Source organism: Podarcis muralis, chromosome 7, assembly GCF_964188315.1.
Source record: "Podarcis muralis chromosome 7, rPodMur119.hap1.1, whole genome shotgun sequence".
In the NCBI taxonomy this organism is placed as follows: domain Eukaryota; kingdom Metazoa; phylum Chordata; class Lepidosauria; order Squamata; family Lacertidae; genus Podarcis; species Podarcis muralis.
Window position 1 is genome coordinate 91,032,181 of NC_135661.1, and position 18,621 is coordinate 91,050,801.

At 46.4% G+C, this 18,621-nt stretch overlaps 1 protein-coding gene across 1 annotated transcript in view; it reads right to left on the reverse strand.

The window, feature by feature from the left end:
• Positions 1–6,107: 6,107 nt before the first annotated feature.
• LOC114603035 (uncharacterized) overlaps positions 6,108–18,621 on the reverse strand; it is a 30,599-nt gene continuing 18,085 nt past the window's right edge. Inside the window, exon 7 of the mRNA XM_077932449.1 lies at positions 6,108–8,452. Within this exon, the coding sequence (XP_077788575.1) occupies positions 7,596–8,452 (857 nt within the window). The 3' untranslated portion in view covers positions 6,108–7,595. The remainder of the gene's footprint in view (positions 8,453–18,621) is intronic.

Genomic DNA, 18,621 nt, shown 5'->3' on the forward strand with positions numbered 1-18,621 from the left:
CCGTGCCCCTGTGACCTCCTCCATCTTGGCTTTTGCGAAGGGGTCCTCCTGCAGCGCGCGACGTACAGCATCCAGGTCCACGGTTGCCGAAGCGCACGCCCACGCTTTCAGTGCGAAAATGTGCTTGGCCGCCGCTGGTGCCGCCTCCTCGAGGTATTGCGGCTTCCTGGACAGTGCATCCGCCATGACGTTGTTGTCGCCTGGGATGTACTCTATCCTGAAGTCGAAGTCCGCAAAGAACTCCGCCCATCGTATGTGCCTCTGGTTCAGAAACCTTGCCGTGCGCCAGTACTCCAGGTTCTTATGGTCTGTGCGGACCTGCACTGTGTGTTTGGCTCCGATAAGGAAGTGCCGCCACGCCTTGAATGCTGCATGAATGGCTAGCAACTCCCTGTCCCAGATGGTGTAGTTCTGCTCTGACTTGCTGAGCTTCCTGGAGTAGAAGGCGCACGGTCTCCAGTCCCCATGCGGGTCTTGCTGCAACAATACTGCTCCCACGGCCCTGTCTGAGGCGTCCGTTTCAACCCTCATCGGTCTGCTGGGATTCACATGCAGTAGCTGCTCTTCGGACGAGAAGAGACGCTTGAGTTTCTGAAAGGACTGCTCCGCTTGCTCCGTCCAGATGAACTTCTTCTTGGAGCTGAGCGTGTCGGTAATGGCCGCCGTCTGCATAGCAAACCCCTTGATGAACTTGCGGTAAAAGTTAGCAAAGCCAACAAACCTCTGGACCTCCTTCCGATTGCGCGGGCTCTTCCAGTCCAACACTGCGCGAACCTTGGCGCTGTCCATGGCGAGCCCCTTGTCCGATAATTTGTAGCCCAGGAAATCCACCTCCGTCATGTCGAACTGGCATTTCTCCAGCTTGGCGTACAGTCTGTGCTCCTGCAGTCTCTGCAGAACTTCCTTGACGTCTCTCTCGTGAGCCTCCTGCGATTCTGAAAATATCAGGATGTCGTCCAGGAAGCAGACGCACTTCTTGTAGAGGAGTCCCGCTAACACGTGATGCATGAAGGCTTGAAAACAGTGGGAGCCATTTTGTAATCCAAAGGGCATAACTCTGTATTCATAGGTGCCCAGGGGCGTGAACATGGCCGTCTTCCACTCGTCGCCTTCCCGTATGCGAATCAGGTTGTACGCCCCTCTCAGATCCAACTTGGTGAAAACGCGGCCTTTTCTCACCGTCGCGAGCAGGTCGTCGATCTTGGGCATGGGGAAGGCTGTGGGCTTGGTTTTCGAGTTCAAAATTTGATAGTCCACCACAAGCCTTTTTTGGGGCGTGTCCTTTTTCTTCACAAAGAATACGGGACTGCCCCCCACTGCCTTCGACTCCCGGATGAAGCCGCGCTTCAAGTTGTGATCTATGAACTCCCTGAGTTCCTGCAGTTCGTCTTCAGACATGGAATACAGTTTCCCGGTCGGCAGCGTCGCCCCCGGCAGGAGGTCAATTTTGCAGTCATAGGACCTGTGGGGAGGTAGCTTGTCCGCTTCCTTCTCGCAGAAAACCTCCAAAAACGCTGCATACTTGATGGGCACTGCTTGCAGCGTGCCTAATTGTAGCTGCGGGTCATCCTCTTCCCCTTCCGTGCTAGGCAGAATGCAATGTTCCGCACAGTAGGAGGAGCCGAAAGTCAGTTGGCGCTGGTACCAAGCCAATGCTGGGCTGTGCCTGTGCAGCCAACTCATGCCTAATACTACAGGCGTGTCTGACAGTTGGGTGACATTGAAGCTGATGACTTCTCGGTGATTCCCAATTTGCATCACCATCGGAGGCGTTTGCTTCACCACCTGCCCCCCCAGCAATTCCCTGCCATCCACCGTGACAACCTTCAGGGGTAGCGTGGCTGGCAGTAGCGCTATGCTGTGTTGTTGAATGAAATCCAGTCCTATAAAGTCTGCGTTACTGCCAGAGTCAATGGTAATTGGTACTTCCATAGTGAGTCCATTGGGTAGCTGGAGCGATGCGGTGAGCTGCACCACTGGTTTGGGCGGGAGGGGGTCTGTGGGCTGCAAAATTTCTGGGGACTGCTTCACTGACTCGTCTGGCTGGGCCCCAGTGCCTCTTCCTCCAGCCAGACTCCGTCGTTTCCCTGCTGTGGTTCTCTCTGCTGAGTTGCTTCTGTTACTGTTGCTGAGGCTGCAGTGTGCTTGTGGAGCCTCTGGGGACACTCTTTCGCCATGTGCTGAGCACTGTCGCAGATGTAGCACTTCCTGTTCCCTCTAGGAGGCTTCGCTTTGACTGCTCCCGGTGTTAGGGCTCTGGTAGCTGACTGAGCCCTGGCGCCTCCAATCTCCATCGGTTCCTCTCCCCCTCCCTGCGGAGGCGTGGATTGCGCACGCGCTGCATCCTTGGGAAAGAGGGGAGGTGCTCTCGCTGGCGTGCATCCCCAACGCCCTTCTTCTCTGCTCCATGGACGTTCTTCCAGGCGCACCCCAATCGTCAGCGCCCTCTGGACCACCTCCTGAGTGCTCTGGGGTCTCTCCCCCCTTGCAATTTCGTCTTTCACATTTGCATTCAAGCCTTCCCAAAAAAGGTCTCTGACTGGAACGGAATCTTTCTCCCATCCCAGCGCATTGACTAATGCAAAAAAGCGGGAATGATACTGCCTTACACTGGCTCTCCCTTGTTTAAGCCCATGTATGTCTTTTCTGGCGATATCAACGTCTATATTTGATAAAAAACACGAATCCATCGCTTTAATGAATGCATCCGCACTTCGGAGTGCCGGATCCTTATCTCTCCACAGATTGCGCAGCCACGCTTTAGCTTCTCCATGCAAATGGGATAGGATAAACCCCACCTTCTCTTGCTCATCTCTAAAGTCTTTATCCAGCAGTTGCAGCGCAAACAGCACGTCTGCTCGGAAGTTAGGGTACTGCTGTAAATTCCCATCGAAATGAGATACAAGGCTGCCTCCTCTCTTCCCCAGCCCAATCCCCTCTGATTTGGGTCCCGGTTGCCCTTGCTTGGTAAGCACTTCCAACCTGGTTTGGAGATCCTTGCAGGCTGCAGCCACTTCATCTTCCCTCTTCCTGGATGCGAGTATCTCCGCGTTAAGTTGTGTCACTGCATTTTGCAGGGCTGCTATTTGCTGTTCTGTAGTCATCTTGCCTGACTTTTGTGAGCTTGCGAAGCACCAATCTTCGCCCCTCGCTGCGTCCACTTACGTTGCGAGGTTTTTGGTGCAGAAGGGAGATGGAGCTTACTGTCAGAGCTGGCTCCAGGTCCCAGCTCACAGAGGACCAACGCTAGCCAGTAGTAATGTACAAAAGTCTTTATTGAAGTACAGTTTCCATATACAAGCCGCAGCGCCCAGCTCTATGTCTTAGAGGCTAGACCGGCGAAGCTCCATCTGAGTCTCCACCCCTCATACACCAACTTAAGACTCTAACCTTACTCCACCTCTTCCGTCTCTCCTTTCTCCTCTGGGTCCTTCTGCCCCCCGGGGTCTCCTCCTTTCTGGACTCTGCTGACGCTGACCCCCCTGACTCCTCCCCCTCTTTTCGGCGGGCTTTGGGACCTGGCTCCCTATCCGGGCTGCCAACTGCGCCGCCCTCCTGTACATTTGAACTTGGCGCGCGCGCCCAGCCTTCAACCTTCCTCTTGACCGTTTCCTCGCTCTCCAATGGAGGCGTGGCCAACCCTGACTCCTCTCCTCCCGCTGGCGGTGAGCCTCCTGATCCCGATACCTGGGACTCCTCCCCCCTACTGCGCTCTGGTGGGGAAGCTGGTCCTGATTTCCAACTGCTGCTCTCTGAGTCCCCTCTGGCCCCTTCTTCCTGGGGTGTCCCCCTAGGCACCCCCCTTGCTCTGACCATGGGAGCCCCTTTCTGTGAATCTTCCGATTCGCTGGAAAGACTCAGAGACCTCGGACCGCTGTCATCGCTAACATTTCCTTCGGATTCCTCCCCCTCGCTCTCTATTTCAGTGTTTCCCAACCTTTTTTGGGCAAAGGCACACTTGTTTCATGAAAAAAATCTCGAGGCACACCACCATGCCAGATGGGGAAAGGTCACTTTTTACTTATGTAAAAAAATAAAAATAAAAATAGTAACAGCATAGAAGGTAATGGTTAGGCTAGCATCCCTCTTCCAAATATGCTAGGTTTTTATTTGCAGGGACTGTTCTACATGGGAAAGCATTCAGCACTGTCATTCCCCCATCTGCCATCTGAATTGGTACTATTCTGGGTCAACTTACTCTGCTGCATGTGTAGATGAAAATGGCACCAAGTGTGGGGGTTTTTGGCCCTCTCTGAAGTGCTTCTCTGCAAGATGTGGTAGGATGTGTTACACAAGTAAACACTTGCAGGGTATGATAAAGAGAGCATTCCAAGAGTGACTTGGGATGCTATGAAGATGCTGCAAAAGTGGGCATGTGATTATTGCACGCCTTAAGCTAATGCTGAATACCCAAGAGTGTACAACTGGACTGCTGAATCCTAACTGGGTGTACTGAAAAGATGCTGGATGAGACCCAGACCAATAGTACCTGCAAAAGCAGCGTTATTAAAAGCAGCTTTCCCTTTGAACATCTCTTTGTTCAAAGTGCATCTGAAAGCCTAATGACCCACTGGTTCCTTAGGAGTGAGCTTTAATGCAAGGATTTTGATGTTAATCCATGGATCAGATGTGTGTGTGTGGATAATCGCATTGTTGGACAGTCCTTTCTGCCTGTTGGCCATTAGCCAACGACCCCCTCCTCCGCCTGAATGAAATGTGCCCCGTGGGAGCGTTGGGACATCAGAACCACGAGTTATAGTTATCGGGGGCGCCGACTTATAAAAAATATTGGGGGGGCCCATACCGGGGTCCTGCCGCTGGTTCGCTCGGGTAGCTGGGAGAACGCAGTTCAAGGTGGCGGTGTTGGGGAGAGACCCTCGCTCAGGGCGCCACGAGACTTGGCGGCCGGCGGCCTATCTGGGGGGTTTTGGAGCATATTTCGGCGGAGCGATTGGGGAGGAGGGGGCTTGTTGCCGGATTCTTCAGCTGGGCCGGAGATCCGCTGCTGGGGGTCCCTGGGCCGAGTTGTGAGCACGGCCTGCTGAAGGGAGATCCAGCCGATTGCGCGACGGGGACGGCCGGGGCTCTCCGGCTAGGGCGCGCGGCTGGCTGGCTGGCGAGGGAGCAGGTGGGGAGGAGGCGGGGGTCCTCACTCTCTTAGGAAACGCACCCGCGCGCCCGATTGCCACGAAGTCCGAAGGGTGCGTGTGTGGAATTAAAAAGCAAAAACGAGATACGGGCAGGGCAGGCAAAGAGTTTTCCGCAAGAGGATGGAGGGCAGGTTGAAGAGAAAATCACTCAGGATGAGACAGTCAAATCAGCCATGATAAAATGGGCTCAGGATATTGGGTATAACATCATGTTTGAGGACTGGGAAAGGTTATGGACCACCGGAATGAAATTCACGGCATGTAATGCCTTGAAGGAAAATATTATGAAAATGATTTATAGGTGGTACATGACCCCAGTCAAGCTTGCAAAAATATATCACCTGTCTGATAATAAATGTTGGAAATGTAAGGAGGCTGAAGGGACATTCTTTCACCTCTGGTGGACTTGTCCAAAAGTGAAGGCCTTCTGGGAAATGATCTATAATGAGTTAAAAAAGGTATTTAAGTATACCTTTCCCAAGAAACCAGAGGCCTTCCTCTTGGGCATTGTTGGCCAGAAAGTGTTAAAGAAGGATAGAACTTTCTTTATGTATGCAACTACAGCAGCAAGAATACTTATCACAAAATATTGGAAGACACAAGATTTGCCCACACTGGAAGAGTGGCAGACGCAATTGATGGACTACATGGAACTGGCTGAAATGACTGGCAGAATCCGAGATTTGGGAGAAGAAACAACGGAAGAGGACTGGAAAAAATTTAAGGACTATTTCCAAAAGCAATATAAGTTGTATGAATGTTAAAAATTTACACGATTCGGAAACTATAGCTTCAGCAATTAGATTTGGGAAACAGGAAATTATATTTTAAGTAAGAAAAGGTCAAAATCTAAGGTAATACTATGTTTAATTTAAGATATAAGTAACTGATGAAAAGTATGTTAAATTTAGAGGTATAGTATTTGAAAAGTACAAAATAAGGTACGAAACAAGGTAATAATTTGCTGATATCTTTATTATAAAGAATGCAGGGTAAGGGAGATGCGAGGAAGTCCAGTTAGTTATATAAAAAATGTGTTGAATGGTTGGTTTTCTTTTCTTCTTTTTCTTTTTTTCTTTTTCTTGTTCTTTTACTTTTTTCTTCAGTGTATGTTTCTAACTTTGTATTTGAAAACTTAATAAAATATTTATATATAAAAAAAGGGGAAATCCTTTCGCTTTTCTGGGGTGCAGGGAAGTCTCAGAGCCGGAGGTTGGGGAAGGGACCCCCTTTGCTCTGCCCTCTTCTCCCGTCTTAGATTCGCATGGGGGTCCCCGCCCGAGCTTGCCTGGCCACCGGGCCACACAAGGGCCGCGCTCTACGCGGCGCACCTTGCTAGCCGCGCAGCTGTCCTCCGCGGCTGCGGAGCGGCCCTGCGCCAGTGCCCAGCCCCTCTGGGCGCCCGCTGCGCTGCCAATGACAAGCGGGCGACGTCGCGGGCAGGGAAGGCGTCGCTTTCTTTCCCGATCCTTCATCCTCCCAGTCTTCCAGCCCTTTTTTGGGTTGGAAGCTCGTCTCGTTCGCCCTTCTCCTTTCTTCACCCTGCGTGCAATTTTCCTCCCTCGTCTTCCTCCCCATTTCTCCTTCCTTCCTTCCTTCCTGACTGACTGACGGGCTCGGGCTTCGGCTCGGGCAGCCACAGCGTTGGCGGTGTTGGCGATCGGCGGCGCGGGGGGATGGCCCTCCCGGGGGAGCCGGCGCTGCTCAATGGGGTTGCCAAGGAGACAGGCCGGCCGCCCCCCTCCCCTGGCCCGGCGCCCCCCGCCGCGCCGGTGCCCGTTATCGAGCTGGTGCGCGCCGGGCGCCCTATAAAAGCCGCGGACGCGCCAAGCTCCCTCTCCCGCCGCGCAGGAGCGATGCCTCTCTCTGGCTCTCCCTCCGCGCAGGCTGAGGGAGGGAGGGAGTGGCGCGTGTGACCCGTCTCTGCTGGGAGACCAAACCCAGTGAGGCAGAGTCGCGCGGAGGCGCCCAGGCAGCGCTGCCGGCTGCGAGGAGGAGCGCCAGGCAGCAGCAGGAGGCGCGGCCTCTCCTCGCCGCCGCCGCCCCACCTCTCGCCGCCGACTCGCCCGCCTCCCTCCAGGCAACATCTCGCGGCACACCAGGCAACGTCTCGCGGCACACTAGTGTGCCGCGGAACACCGGTTGGGAAACACTGCTCTATTTCCTCCCTTTCCTGTGCCTCTACTCCTGAGCCCCTGACACATAGCAATTTAGGTGTCCAGATAAGAGTGGTTGTCTTGCAGGAATCCAATTCTCTTTAAGTGGCTCAGAGTAGAAGAAATATTTTCTTTCAAAGAGAAACGAACTTATCCAAACCTGTCTTGATTTTAGCTTTTTCAGGGAGCTCTAAGTCCTTTTAAGAGCTCCAATTGTGTTAAGAACTTAAAAAATGAGACCAGACTTTCATAAATCCCTCCGATCACACTCTTGGCACTGAAATAGTTTCTACCCTGTGTGAATTCTCTGATGGGAAATGAGATTGTTGCTTTGACTGAAACTCTTTCCACATTCCAGGCACTGAAAGGGTTTCTCCCCTGTATGGATTTTGTGATGGGCTGTGAGACTTCCGTTCCTGGTGAAGCTCTTTCCACATTCCAGACACTGATAGGGTTTCTCCCCTGTATGAATTCTTAGATGGGAAGTGAAACTGCGGTTTTGACTGAAGCTCTTTCCACATTCCAAGCACTGATACGGTTTCTCCCCTGTATGTATTTTTTTATGGAAAGCAAAACTCTGTTTCCAGCTGAAGCTCTTTCCACACTCCAAGCACTGATAGGGTTTCTCCCCTGTATGAATTCTTCTATGGGAAGTGAGATCTGAGCAATTTCTGAATCTCTTTCCACATTCCACGCACTGATAGCGTTTTTCCCCTGTGTGAATTCTACGATGGGAAGTGAGATCGTGGCTGTGACTGAAGCAGTGATATTGTTTCTCCCCTGTATGAATTTTACGATGGCAAGTGAGATTGTGGCTTTGACTGAAGCTCTTTCCACACTCCCAGCAGTGATATGGTTTCTCCCCTGTATGAATTCTACGGTGGGCAGTGAGATTGGAGCCCTGACTGAAGCTTTTTCCACATTCCACACACTGAAAGGGTTTCTCCCCTGTATGAATCCTTTGATGAGAAGTGAGATGGGCCCTCTGACTGAAGCTTTTTCCACATTCTAAGCACTGATAGGGTTTCTCTCCTGTATGAATTCTACGATGGGAAGTGAGATCGTGGCTGTGACTGAAGCTCTTTCCACACTCCAAGCAGTGATATGGTTTCTCCCCTGTATGAATCCTTTGATGGGAAGTGAGATGAGCACTCCGTTTGAAGCTCTTTCCACATTCCACGCACTGAAAGGGTTTCTCCCCTGTATGAATTCTTTGATGGGATGTGAAATGGGCACTCTGAGTGAAGTTCTTTCCACATTCCAAGCACTGATAGTGTTTCTTCTCAAGGGGATTTCTTTGATGGGAAGTGGAATGGGAGCTCTGACTGAAGCCCTCTCCACAGTCTGAATCCTGATATGTCTCCTCCACTGTGTGGATTTCATTGTGGTCTCCCTTGTTCTTCATTTCCAATTCATCACCACCTGAAACTAAGAGGCAAACGGATTAGAGTCTCGGGAAGAAGTGCAGCCCCAAATTATGAAACAATGCTAATTAATGCTTGGGACAGAGGAAGAACTGAAGGGAGTTAGATGTTATAATGTTCCTTTTGTTCTGTAAAATTGTCTAGTTTCGTCTACAAATCAAGTTGAATATTAGATGTTTTCTCTCTAGTTTTTAAAAGTACAGCTTACTGTACTGGTAACATTTTGTTTAATTTTAAATATGGATCTGTACTATATTCATAAATAAAATGTGCTTTTATTATTATTTTAACGGTGGCCAAAGCGGGAAAGTTCCCTGTCCAAAATGAAGATATACAGTGGTACCTCGGGTTACATACGCTTCAGGTTACAGACTCTGCTAACTCAGAAAGAATGTTTCAGTTTAAGAACTTTGCTTCAGGATAAGAACAGAAATCATGCCCCAGCGGCGCAGCGGCAGGAGACCCCATTAGCCAAAGTGGTGCTTCAGGTGCAAAACAGTTTCAGGTTAAGAACGGACCTCAGGAATGAATTAAGTACTTAACCCGAGGAACCACTGTATTCAATATGCTAAGTTGTACAATATGCAGTAATAAATCTAAACCCGAAGTACCACTGTACTTAAATGTTACATTATTGTGAGAAGTTACAGGGGACGAGGCAGGGGGCCTTCTCGGTAGGGGCACCCACCCTGTGGAACGCCCTCCCAACAGATGTCAAGGAAATAACAATGCAACTTTTAGAGGACTTCTGAAGGCACCTCTGTATTGGAACGTTTTAATGTTTGATGTTTTATTACGTTTTTCTATTTGCTGGAAGTTGCCCATAGTGGCTGGGGCAATCCAATCAGATTGGAAGGGCAAAAATAATAAAATTATCATTATTGTGAACATTTAATAATCTGGTGGAAAATTTAGATCTGATTGATATCTGGAGACATAAAAATCCAATAACAAAACAATTTACACACTTTTCAGAATCTCACCAAAGCTGGGCTAGGTTGGACCAAATATGGGTTTCAAGAGAATTAACAACAAGAGCAGTGAAATGTGAAATCCAACCTAGAACCCTTTCTGATCACAGCTCAGTAACCTTGGAGTTAAAAAGTAGAATACAAGGGACATACAGATGGAGAATGTATGAATTCCTTTTTGAAAATGAGGAGATAATTGAGAAGGCCAAAAGAACTTTAAAAGATTATTTTGACATGAATATGAACAAAGAAACAAATATTAATACAGTCTGGGATGCCAGTAAGGCAGTGCTAAGAGGATTCCTAATTAATCAGAATAGCTACAGGAAAAAGTTAAGAGAACAAAAAATAAGAAGAAATACTTAATCAATTAAGAGAATGCGAAAGAAAACTAATAATAAACCTAAGTGAGGAACAGATCAAACAAACCTACAGAATACTTCAAACGCAATACTCAATTTTAATAGGTCAAGAAGTAGAATGGAGAATTAAGGTATGGAAACAAAAATATTTTGAATCAGCAAACAAAACTGGGAAACTATTAGCGTGGCAACTACGAAAAAGTAAAAATTAAAATGTGATCAATAAAATAAGAATAGAAGATCAAATTGTGGAAGCCCCCAAGAGAATAAAGGAAATTTTTATTAAATTTTATGAAAAACTATATAAAAGGAAAAAAGAAGACATAATTGGAATAAAGAAGTACTTAGAAGAAAATAGAATGAAAGGATTAACAGAAGAGGAGAAAATACAATTAAATAAACCTATAAAAACGGAAGAAATCCAGGAGGCGATAAAAAAATGAAACTGGGAAAAGCTCCAGGGCCTGATGGCTTATCTGCTAAATACTATAAAGTTTTAGAGGAATACTTAGCCCCGTTACTATGCGAAGTAGCAAATAACATCTTAAGAGGAGGTAAAACACCAGACTCATGGAAGGAAGCCTATATTACATTGATATCTAAGCCAGATACAGAGAAGTTGGACATGAAAAATTATAGACCAATATCATTATTAAATAACGATTATAAAATATTCGCAGAAGTAACGGCCAATCATCTCAAGAAATGCTTAACAAACCTTATTCATACAGACCAAGTTGGATTTTTACCCAATAGACAATTAAAAGATAATATAAGACAACACATAATAAATATTATTGAATATCTAGACTGCAAGAATGATATCCCTGCAGCAATAATCTTTATTGATGCCGAAAAGGCTTTTGATAATGTATCCTGGCAATTCCTTTTGGGGTGTTTGGAAACAGTAGGGATAGAGGGCTCCTTTTTGGAGGGTATAAAAGCTATCTACTCAAGCCAAAGAGCAAAATTAATCATCAATAATGACTTAACTGACTCTTTTGAAATTTCAAAGGGCACGAGACAGGGATGCCCTCTGTCTCCTCTTCTATTTATAATGGTACAGTGGTGCCTCGCAAGACGAAATTAATTCGTTCCGCGAGTTTTTTCGTCTTGCGAAGCACGGTGTCAGGAAAGTTTTGAAAAAGCTTCAAAAATCACCAAAGTCTTTAAAAACCTAAAAAAAGGCTACCACACCACGTGCTATGAGTTGCTCCTCGAAGTCAAGTCGCAACTGTATTAACGGTGTTAAGAAAAAGGAAACAAACTTGCAAGACATTTCCGTCTTGTGAAGCAAGCCCATAGGGAAAATCGTCTTGCGAAGCAGCTCAAAAAACCCTTTCGTCTTGCGAGTTTTCTGTCTTGCGAGGCATTCGTCTTGCGAGGTACCACTGTATTAGAAATTATCACGAATAAGATAAGAACAACACCAGAAGTACGTGGAATTAAAATCAGGAAAAAAGAATATAAATTGAAAGCATATGCTGATGATTTGATGCTATCATTAGAAGATCCACAAAAAAGTGTACACAGGGTAATAGAATTTGGAAAGTTATCGGGTTTTAAGTTAAACAAATCAAAAACTAAAATGATGACTAAAAACATCGAAGAAGTTGTGAAAAATCAGTTAGAGGTACAAATTGGAATTAAGGCGTTAAAAAAAGCAAAATACTTAGGAATTTGGCTTACTGTGAAGAATATAAATTTAATGGCGGATAATTATTTAGTTACTTGGAAAGAAATAAAAAAGGACCTAGATATCTGGAACAGGATGAAATTATCATGGTCAGGAAGAATGGCCGCAATTAAGATGAACATACTTCCAAAGCTGCTATTTTTGTTCCAAAATATTCCGGTGATAAGGGGAACCACAGTTTTTAAAGATTGGCAAAAAATTCTATCCAAATTCATTTGGCAGGAAAAAAGGCCTAGAATTAAATTCAAATTATTTACAGATAGAAGGGAAGTGGAGGATTTGCGGTACCGAATTTGAAACTGTACTACGAGGCTTCATGCCTCTGTTGGATTAAAGAATGGATTGTCATAAAAAATACTGACCTGTTAGATCTAGAAGGCTTCAATACCAGATTCGGATGGCACGCATATTTGTGGCACAACAAAGTAAAAGTACACAAAGGATTCTCCAATCATATTATCAGAGGACCACTGATAGAGGTATGGGACAGAAACAAAAATTTACTTGAAAGAAACACTCCCTGGTGGCTGTCACCAATAGATATTTTAACAACCAAAAAAGTAAATCTAGAAGGTGAAAGATGGACATATGAAGACTTGTTGGTTAGAACAGAGAAAGGTTGGAAAATCAAAACTTATGAAGAATTAGGACAGGGGTCTGCAACCTTTAAGACAAAAAGAGCCACTTGGACCGAAGAAGAAAAAACTGGGAGCCGCAAAACCATTGCGACATTTAAAACAGTGGGGAGTGTTGGGGCACACAATGCGCCTCCTCCCCTCGCTATTATCCGCCCCGGAGCCGCGGCAAAGGTGTAAAAGAGCCACATGCGGCTCCGGAGCCGCGGGTTGCTGACCCCTGAATTAGGAGATAAATTAACGAGTTGGTTACAATTCCATCAAATTAACGCACTGTGGACAGAAGATAAAAAGATTGGGATGAGCGGGGAAAAATCCAGATTTCAGATAGAAATATTGGAAGGAAATTCAAAACTTTTATCAAAAATGTATAACCAATTGTTAGAAGGGGATACTAAGGACGAGGAGATAAAAGACGTCATGGTGAAATGGGTGATAGACCTGGGATATAATTTGGAATATGATAGCTGGATAAAGCTCTGGAATAAAGGTATGAAGTTTACAGCGTGTGTCGCACTAAGAGAAAACATGGAAAAAATGATGTACAGATGGTACATCACCCCTGTAAAATTAGAAAAAAATAAGACTGGAGACAAAATGTGCTGGAAGTGCAAAAATAAGGAAGGAAGTTTCTGCCACATGTGGTGGACCTGCGAAAAAATTAAAAAGTTTTGGGAGCTTGTTTATAATGAATTTTTTAAAAAATGTTCAAATACACTTTTGTTAAAAAACCGGAAAACTTCCTTCTGGGGATGATTGGTAATGAAATTAAGAAAGAGGACCAGACTTTATTCCAGTATGCAACAACAGCTGCTAGAATATTAATAGCACAAAATTGGAAGTCAATTAGTATCCCAACGGTAAGAGATTGGCAAAGTTAACTATTCGAATACTTAGAATTGGCAAAAATAACACAAAAAAATCAGAGATCAGAAAGAAACAAAGTTTATTAAGGAATGGAATAAATTCATAACATATATTGAAGCAGATTTAAAAAATCTAAAGATCACAGTAGGCTAAATATAACCCTCCAACGGGCAGAAGTCTTAAAGATAAACTGCGGAAAAAATCCTCTTTATATAACCCAAAACCGAGGTGGAGGGAAGTCAATTAGTTATATGTTGTTTTTTGTTCTTAGCTTTTTTTTTCTATTCAGCCGTGTTGTTTGGTTTATTTTTTTGTTTGTGATGAATTTGTCTTGTGTGTGTTGGTGTGTAATGAAAATAAAGAGAATGCAAATATATATATATATATATATATATATATATATATATATATATATATCATTATTGTTACTACAGGGTTCACTGCCTGAGATTCAAAAAGCCTGGCTCTGTTTTGGGATGGAGTTTGTTTGGTTCAGTCGTGGAATCTGTGCCATCTCCAATGTCAAGCGACTCTTTGGTCAACCAGAGAGAGACAGAAGCAAGAACAAAAGCAGGAAACTTGACTGAAGCTACTTCAACACCTCAAATCACTCTGAATCCTACATTTAAGAAGGCCTGGGCAGTTCAGACAGCCTGATCATGGTTTTAAATGGCAGAACTGGAGGAAGAATATTCAGAAGAAAAAGAAGAAGAGTTTAGATTTGATATCCCGCCTTTCACTCCCTTTAAGGTGTCTCAAAGCGGCTCACATTCTCCTTTCCCTTCCTCCCCCACAACACTCTGTGAGGTGAGTGGGGCTGAGAGACTTCAGAGAAGTGTGACTGGCCCAAGGTCACCCAGCAGCGGAGACGCGAACACGGTTGCCCAGATTACGAGACTACCGCTCTTAACCACTACACCACACTGGCTCTCTTCACAGGGGAAACAATCAATAGCCATCCATCCAAGGTTTGCTGTGGGAGTGTTAACATCCCAGGTGCTGTGGGTGGCGCTGTTGAGCCCCATCGAAATATCAGAGGTTCGTCACATAGAGAGATGTCTTGAATTACAAAACAGATAGGATGACCCAATAGGGAGCTTTACCGAGAGAGTCCAAGACCCCACGATTCTCCTCCATGACTTCCTTATGGAGAGCTCTCTGGTCAGGATCCAGCAACGCCCACTCCTCGTCTGTGAAATGGACAGCTACATCTTCAAAGCACACTGGACCCTAACAGAACAGGAAAAAGGCTGTCCTCTTAGAGAACATTCACTTGGCTCTGTTGTTTTCTACAGCGGCCAGACCCCTCTCTGCCTTCCTCATCCCTCCTCTCTCCTGCTGCAGCTTCTGCCTCGGAGTCTGGGCTGCTCTCTGCCACAGACTCCCTCTGCTCCCTGAGCCCTCTTCCCTCTCCAGCTTCAGACACCTCCTCCTCCTCCTCCTCCCAGTCGGCTCCCTCTTATCTGGCTCCTCCCACCATTCCTCTGCATCCAACTGCGCCCAGCCAGTCTGCATCCAAGCAGTCCTTCCCCACAAGGCTCCTGCCCCCTACCTGATCTGGGTCCACAGCTGCTGCCTCCCCTCCACCACCATGAAAAGATGAAGGAGCAGGTCTTGGTGGCATCATTCCGTCTCCTGGGAGAGACCAAGGTAAGTGGAAACCGTGAGCGCCTGCTTCTCTCAGAGGTGAAACAGTGCATCTCTCAGTACAGATTGGGCTTCGTCCAAGTCTCCCCTGCGAGCTTCCGGTTCCGCTCTGCTTTAATGGAGGCAGCGGGAGATCGTTGGCAAAGGAAAAACAAGGATGACTGAGGGTAATTCTCCTTGCAAGTTTCCCTCAGGGACAGGGGGGAACGGGCTTCACTCTCAGTTTGTCTCGGTACCAGGCTCCGGCTCCGGCATGGATTGCGGGAGGCAGGGAGGCGCTGAGTGCAAAAGCTCTTCGCCTGCCGAAAACCCTCCTTCACTGCCATTAAGAAGCAGAGGTTCTCCTGTCAATGAGAGCTCAATTTGGACTAATGTACAGGCGTTGCTGGAAGAGATGAGATCATAAACTGTGGAATTGAACCAGCTGCAGTAAAAGTCTTCCCAGCTGAGTACATTTGGACATTTGTACCCATTTCATATAATAGTTCTGCAAAAATACATCTCTCCCCCCCCTCTGAGCTCTGAGCTCCAGGTGTCTTCCCCCAAAAGATGTAAAGAAATCACAGATTAGTTTCAAAATCAAGAGAATGTGACAAAACGGGGGAGAAAACCCTCCTTCCTCCTTACCCAGAGGCCTCACTCTGGCGTCCAGCGGAGTCTTCTCTGCCTCAGAAGAATCAAGACCCACTTCTGCCAAAAGATCCTTCCTCTGAAAGAGCAACAAGGATTCAAAACAGAGAATGGGGAGAAGGGTTAGAGAAGGAATGGCGGAGGCAAGCGCTTTCGGGGGACAGAGGTGAAAGCTGCTTCCTGCTTCTGCTAGACTGGTGTCTGGGGTTGGCTGCCAGGACCATGAAACATTGGTCCTCAAGGATCTTCACTGGCTCCCAGGACGTTTCCCAGCACAATTCAAAGTGTTGGCCCCAAAGGCCCAGTATACCCAAAGGAGCGTCTCCATGAACTGAGGTCCAGATCCGAGGGTCTTCTGCTGATTCCCTCACTGTGACAAGTGAATTTACAGGGAACCAGGCAGAAGACCTTCTCCACAGTGGCCCCCACCCTGGGGAATGCCCTCCCATCAGGTGAGAAGGAGATAAGAAAATGCATAACTTTTAGAAGACATCTGATGTCTTCTGATGCTTTTACATGTGCTGGAAGGCACCCAGCCACATGGGTGTCATAAATAATAATAATAATAATATGCTTTCCAAAAAAGGATGGGCCATTAGGAAATGATTTGGGAATACTCTCCCTCCTCTTTGGAGCCCCTGGGGAGTATCCAGAGGAAAGTCTCTCTCACCTGCTGCTCTGCCTGCTTCCTCTCCTCTGCCTGACTCAGGAGGAAACCTTCGGCCAGGGCCACCGCCTGGGAACTGGTCTCTGCTCCGCATTCCCTCACCCAGTTCTCCATCTCCAGAGGAAGGACAGCCAGGAACTGCTCCAAGATCACCAGGTCCAGCATCTGAGCTTTTGTGTGCCTTTCCGGCTTCAGCCATTGATGGCAAAGGTGGTAGAACTGGCTGCAAACCTCTCGGGGTCCTTTGGCCTCCTGGTAGCAGAACTGCCTGAGCTGCTGGCTCTGCAACTCTGAGCAAGGTGTGTCCTCCTCACCCAGGATCTTCTGCACGAAGTTTTCCCAGAATCCCCCACTGCTCCCCGTTTCCATGGCATGGCCTCTTCCTGCTTCAGGGCCAGCTGAGTCTTGCTCATCCATCTCTGTTCTCAGGACACCTCCAGGAGATCGGAAGGAGCCCCTTGGTCCTCTGCCAAGTTCTGTGTGTCCCAATGTGAGGTGCAGCAAATTGTATGAATCAAACACATTCTTCTCTTATAAGATGAAGAGAAGAAAAATGTTTCATGAGGAAGTGTGGCTGAGTCTTGCTAGGAACCAGGGCTGGATTGCACCACAGCTCAGACTCCAAGCTGCCTGGGTGGGAAAAGGGGGAGGGAGAAGTCATAACTGTGAATGACAAGTGAGTGTAATCTGGAGCCAAGGCAACAGTGGGGGTCCCTCCCCACCCCACTTCATAGTCCAGAGCTTCACCCCAACCCAGCCATATCTGCTTGGGTGGCTACCTTTCTGAAGAAACCAGAGGCCTTTCTTTTGGGTATTGTCGGCCAATTGGTGTCAAAGAAGGATAGAACTTTTTTATGTATGCTACAACAGCAGCAAGAATACTTATCGCAAAGTACTGGAAGACACAAGACCTACCCACCTTGGAAGAATGGCAGATGAAGGTGATAGACTGGCAGAGATGACAGGCAGAATCCGAAACCAGGGAAGAGAAACAGCGGAAGAAGATTGGAAGAAATTCAAGGACTATCTTAAGAAATATTGTAAAATTAATGAATGTTAGAATGACGTTGGGTCAGAAAATATGTGGTTATCAGCGGTAATGGATAAGTAAAAAAGAAAAGAAAGGTCAAAAATTAAGTGAAAAACAAGGGAAGGATTTGCTGAATAATAAATTAGAAATTGGAATACAGGAAGGGGAGGTATGAGAAAGTCGGGGAAGTAAGTTATAAGAAAATAAGGGTTGAAATTATACTTGTTTTTTATTTTCTGTTTGTTTGTTCTATTGTATTATTTTGTTTTGTTGTTATAAAAAACTTTTGAAACTTTAACAAAAAAAATTCATATCTGTTTGGGTGGCTTGGTGAGCAGCAGGGCCCATGTCTAGCTCCAGCCACCGTCCCTTGGGGACTTCCTGCTCTGGATCCGAGGGGACGGTGGCAAGGCCCTCTGGGTGGAACTGCCCTGGAAGACGCCTCGGAAACTGGACTTTCCGTCAAATAAAGAATTAGGGAGGGGAAATGGCCGACATACAGAGATTTATGAATAGAGAGAGAAGGGAAGCGTCATCTTCATGGTGTTTCCCTCTTAATATCCTTCTCCCTCACAATAATGTCCCTCTTAATATCCTTCTCCCTCACAATTATGTCCCTCTTAATATCCTTCTCCCTCATGTCCCTCTTAACATACTTCTCCCTCAGAATAATCCCCCTCTTAATATCCTTCTCCCTCACAATAATGTCCCTCCTAATATACTTCTCCCTCACAATAATGTCCTTCCTAATATACTTCTCCCTCATAATAATGTCCCTCTTAATATCCTTCTCCCTCATAATAATGTCCCTCTTAATATACTTCTCCCTCATAATAATGTCCTTCCTAATATACTTCTCCCTCACAATTATGTCCCTCTTAATATACTTCTCCCTCACAATTATGTCCCTCTTAATATCCGTCTCCCTCACAATTATGTCCCTCTTAATATCCTTCTCCCTCATAATAATGTCCCTCTTAATATACTTCTCCCTCATAATAATGTCCTTCCTAATATACTTCTCCCTCACAATTATGTCCCTCTTAATATACTTCTCCCTCACAATTATGTCCCTCTTAATATACTTCTCCCTCATAATAATGTCCCTCTTAATATCCTTCTCCCTCATAATAATGTCCCTCTTGATATACTTCTCCCTCATAATAATGTCCCTCTTAATATACTTCTCCCTCATAATAATGTCCTTCCTAATATACTTCTCCCTCACAATTATGTCCCTCTTAATATACTTCTCCCTCACAATTATGTCCCTCTTAATATACTTCTCCCTCATAATAATGTCCCTCTTAATATCCTTCACCCTCATAATAATGTCCCTCTTAATATACTTCTCCCTCATAATAATGTCCCTCTTAATATCCTTCA